The sequence below is a fragment of the Paramisgurnus dabryanus genome, chromosome 3 (genome assembly GCF_030506205.2).
Source record: "Paramisgurnus dabryanus chromosome 3, PD_genome_1.1, whole genome shotgun sequence".
NCBI classification, from domain to species: domain Eukaryota; kingdom Metazoa; phylum Chordata; class Actinopteri; order Cypriniformes; family Cobitidae; genus Paramisgurnus; species Paramisgurnus dabryanus.
The window spans coordinates 52,831,468-52,835,179 of record NC_133339.1 but is presented as its reverse complement, the minus strand read 5'-3'; the positions used below and the strand labels follow the sequence as shown (position 1 = coordinate 52,835,179).

At 41.5% G+C, this 3,712-nt stretch overlaps 1 protein-coding gene across 1 annotated transcript; it reads right to left on the bottom strand.

Moving 5' to 3' along the window:
• Positions 1-577: 577 nt before the first annotated feature.
• Positions 578-3,377, bottom strand: sox8b (SRY-box transcription factor 8b). Its single transcript, XM_065249975.2, has 3 exons — positions 2,938-3,377; positions 2,476-2,696; positions 578-2,386 (listed from the first exon to the last, which is right to left on the bottom strand). Exons 1-3 carry the CDS (start codon positions 3,315-3,317, stop codon positions 1,701-1,703), a joined length of 1,287 nt encoding a protein of 428 aa, XP_065106047.2. The 5' UTR covers positions 3,318-3,377; the 3' UTR covers positions 578-1,700.
• Between the last annotated feature and the right edge of the window lie 335 nt (positions 3,378-3,712).

Genomic DNA, 3,712 nt, shown 5'->3' with positions numbered 1-3,712 from the left:
CCCTTTCATTTTATAGCCATGGTTGACAAGTTTTCATGAAAAACTGTAAGAACCACAATTAAATACTTAAAATGATGAAATGTTATTTATGTTTTATAAAATTAAATGAAAATAATCATGAATGAATTAACTTTTTACTTTCTGAAATAGTTAATTTCACTCTTGCGAAAGGGATAAAAGCATCTGACGCTGACAGCTGTTGCCTCAGTTTCAGAACAAACGACCGGACAGCTGTTGCCAAGAATTTCACCCACAACAGTTGCTTTAGTAAAAAATTTCAACAAACCTTTTGTTTAGACATGTAGATAATATTTAAATGTTTTCTGTGATGATGTACTTTTAATATATACGTTATGTTTGTAAATACTTTATGCTTTACACTCTAAAAGCACATCAGATAATATCAAAAGATATCAGAAGCAAGTGGAATAAAGGGAATTACAGATTGTCAGCTGAACTATTAAAAAACCATTTTAAATAACCAAATAGTCAAATTATTAAAACAAACTGTATTCTATAAACAACAAATGTTTTTGATGTCTTAAAAATTGCAATAGTTCTTGGTTTATTAAATTAGTAGACATATTTCAGGAGGGAAAACTTTATTTTTTTAACAAAAATTGCCAGCAATTAATATTAGCAAGAATGTTTCTGTTAACACAAATGAAAGATTCACTGCAGTCATTAAAAAATTACATGTAAATAAAACACTGCTTGTGTCACACCCATCAAATGTTTCTATAAAAAAAACACACTAAACATAACACAAGTTTTACATAAAGCATTTAGAAGCACTGTGTTAAAAACTAAATGCTGTAGGAATGCAGAAATGAAATAAACGCAAGACAAAACCACAGACAATAAGCTTGTGAGGACAGATGAAAAGCCTAAAAACTGCAATTATTAAAGTCCTCAGTGAAAATGTAAAGAGACTTAGACATGTTTATGTGCGCTCAAACTAATATTGAATGTTTTCAGACAGTTGGTGATCACCAGTGATGTTAAATGATGTCCTGCTGCAGCTGTGGTCCCATGACTGATCTTAATTCTCTCAGTACCATGAACAGAACCGCTGAATCACCCTAAGTTTTAGTCTCTCAGAGGCTTTAAAACAATATGGAATGGACACATGATTGATATTTTTACCCACAAGTATGCTGTCAAACCAGTTTTTTCTGTAAACAAAATTTTTCATTTTCAGTAAAGGAATGTATCATTTGGGCTGAATTTATTATTTTTCCGTCTCTGTATGTTGCTCAGACGTCTGCTTCTTCATACACAACTGAATTGTGTTGCATTAGTAAAACACATGTGTGCAGAGACGCGGGACAGCAGCGACAGGTGCTCTCAGAGAGGATTTCCCTCGGCTGAATAGGCACTAATTCATCATGGGATCTTTTGACTCAATGAATTTTCAAGAAACTTTACAATTAGCTTTATAGAGACTGCCCTCAAAACCAAATGAACATTTACGTCAATGTTGAGAAAAATTACTTTGAAATTTCCATGAATTTTAATGATTTTTTAACTTCCATTTCTTTCCAGAACTGAAATTCAGAATGTAAATGAAAATTCCTTTAAGGTGAAACATGATCGAACAGCATGAAAAGTCAGCGGGCACTCATGTTTTGTGTGTCAGTTGGCATAAATGTCTTCTCAACTAACGCTCTCCTTCAATAGTACAGAGTAGGTCAGAAATGTCACGGCCTGGATAATGTGGTGTAAACCGGCTGATCCCAGTTGGCTGTGGGGCTGTGTGAGGGCGGGATGGAAAAGCCATTGAGTATGGGTCTCCGTGAGGAATGAAAGTATGGGTACGGGTAGAGACTAGAAGGGTAACTGGAATAAGGGCTGTAGTAGTTGGAGTTTTGAAGATCTGTATAGTCACACGGCGTGTTGGAGAATGAAGGGGTGTTGGACGTGACGCACGTCTGCGCGCCGTACGTGTCGTACTCGGAGCGCGAGGGCGAGTGCTCACCGAAGTGACTTGGGCTCAACTGCTCGGTTTTAATATGCGGTCTGTGCTGTCCCGCTTCACTCGTACCGGATGACGAGGAGGTCGCAGCCCCTTTGCGACTCCAGGCCGCCCCATGGCACGCGCCGTGGCCGTAAGCTCCTCCCGAGCCGACGTTCTGCCCGTGTCCGAGCTCTGAGCTCAACGCGACTCCGGTATGCCCGTTAAGGGGCAAGTACTGGTCAAACTCATGGACATCAAAGGTTTCAATGTTGCCGATGACATCTGTGCTGAGCTCGGAAATGTCCACGTTGCTAAAGTCAATGTTCTGTCGAGTGCCGTCGAGCAGGCGTCTTCTCTCGTGCTTCAAATCTTGCTTCCCTCCATGAAGGTCAATTTTTGGTGTAGTTGGTGGCGTTGGGGGTCCCTGACCTAAAAGGTGATGATAAAAAAAAAGTTTTTGTCAGCACTACAGAAACGTATCATTCAAGTGCATTGCTCCATATAAACAGTTAACTTACCCGTGTGGTGATCAGATAAACCCACGACATGCCCTATTCCAGGTTCAGCTTTATACATGTGATGGGCGAGATCAGATCCAGCATCAGACTCGCTCTGTCCGGGCTTGATGCTTTTCCGTCGCCTCGGCTGGTATTTATAATCCGGATAATCTTTCTTGTGCTGGACTCTCAGTCTCTCGGCTTCTTCCACAAACGGTCTCTTTTCGTTCTCTGTCAACAGTCTGATAAGAGAGTTCTGATCATCATCAACCTTGTTTATTTTAGAGTAAGCTAATAATCCATTTATTATTATAATAACAATAACGAAATGTTAATTAGGGTTTTATTACAGTCAAAGTACCATGGATATTGGCTGCAGATGGACTGCGAAATGCCATAGTTTCACTACAAAGATTTAAGTGGTACTTTAATGCTTTAAAACTATACATCAACCAATAAACGAGTTGTTGATATATGAATTACCTCCAGAGTTTGCCGAGGGTTTTGCTCAGCTCGGCGTTGTGCAGGTGAGGATATTGGTCTGCCAGTTTCCTGCGCGCGGCTTGAGCCCAAACCATAAAGGCGTTCATCGGTCGCTTCACGTGCGGTTTACTCTTGAGCGCGCTACCGCCTCGCGCTGGCATGGGCACGAGAGACCAGTCATAGCCTTTGAGCACCTGCGACACCGCGTCCCTGATACACGCCGGGAATCGCGCATCCGCGTCCTCCGGTTTTCTAACGACTGACGCGTGTCCGTCAGATCCAGCGGGCGACAGCGGCGCGTCGGAGTCGGACTCTTGACACGCGGAGCTGCACGGACTGCACGGGGGCTCGGCGCGTGACCTCTCGCGCTCCTCAGTCATCTCCGTCACTTTAAAACTGACAGCGAGCGCGCGGTGCTTCACTCACACTGACTGAGAGCGTCACTTTCATCGATACTTTGTACAGTGATGACGTCATGGCTCCAGAAGCTTGCCATTGGTGGCTTTTGGCCATACTTACTTCCAATTGGTTAGGTAGATTTCAGCGCGAGGTAATTTGACACCTTTCAGTCAGACAGTCAAGCTGTTTGATGTTGAGTTAAAGTTTTCACAGCAACACTTCAAACTGTTTCATTCATGGAGCCTGTAAGTAAAACAAATAACTACAAAATTGTGTTTCTAAACAGAGGCTTAATGATATCGGTGTTTATAATGGAGAATATATTTATGGACTTGAAAGGCAAATGTAAAAAGAATCACACATGAAGGTTATACAC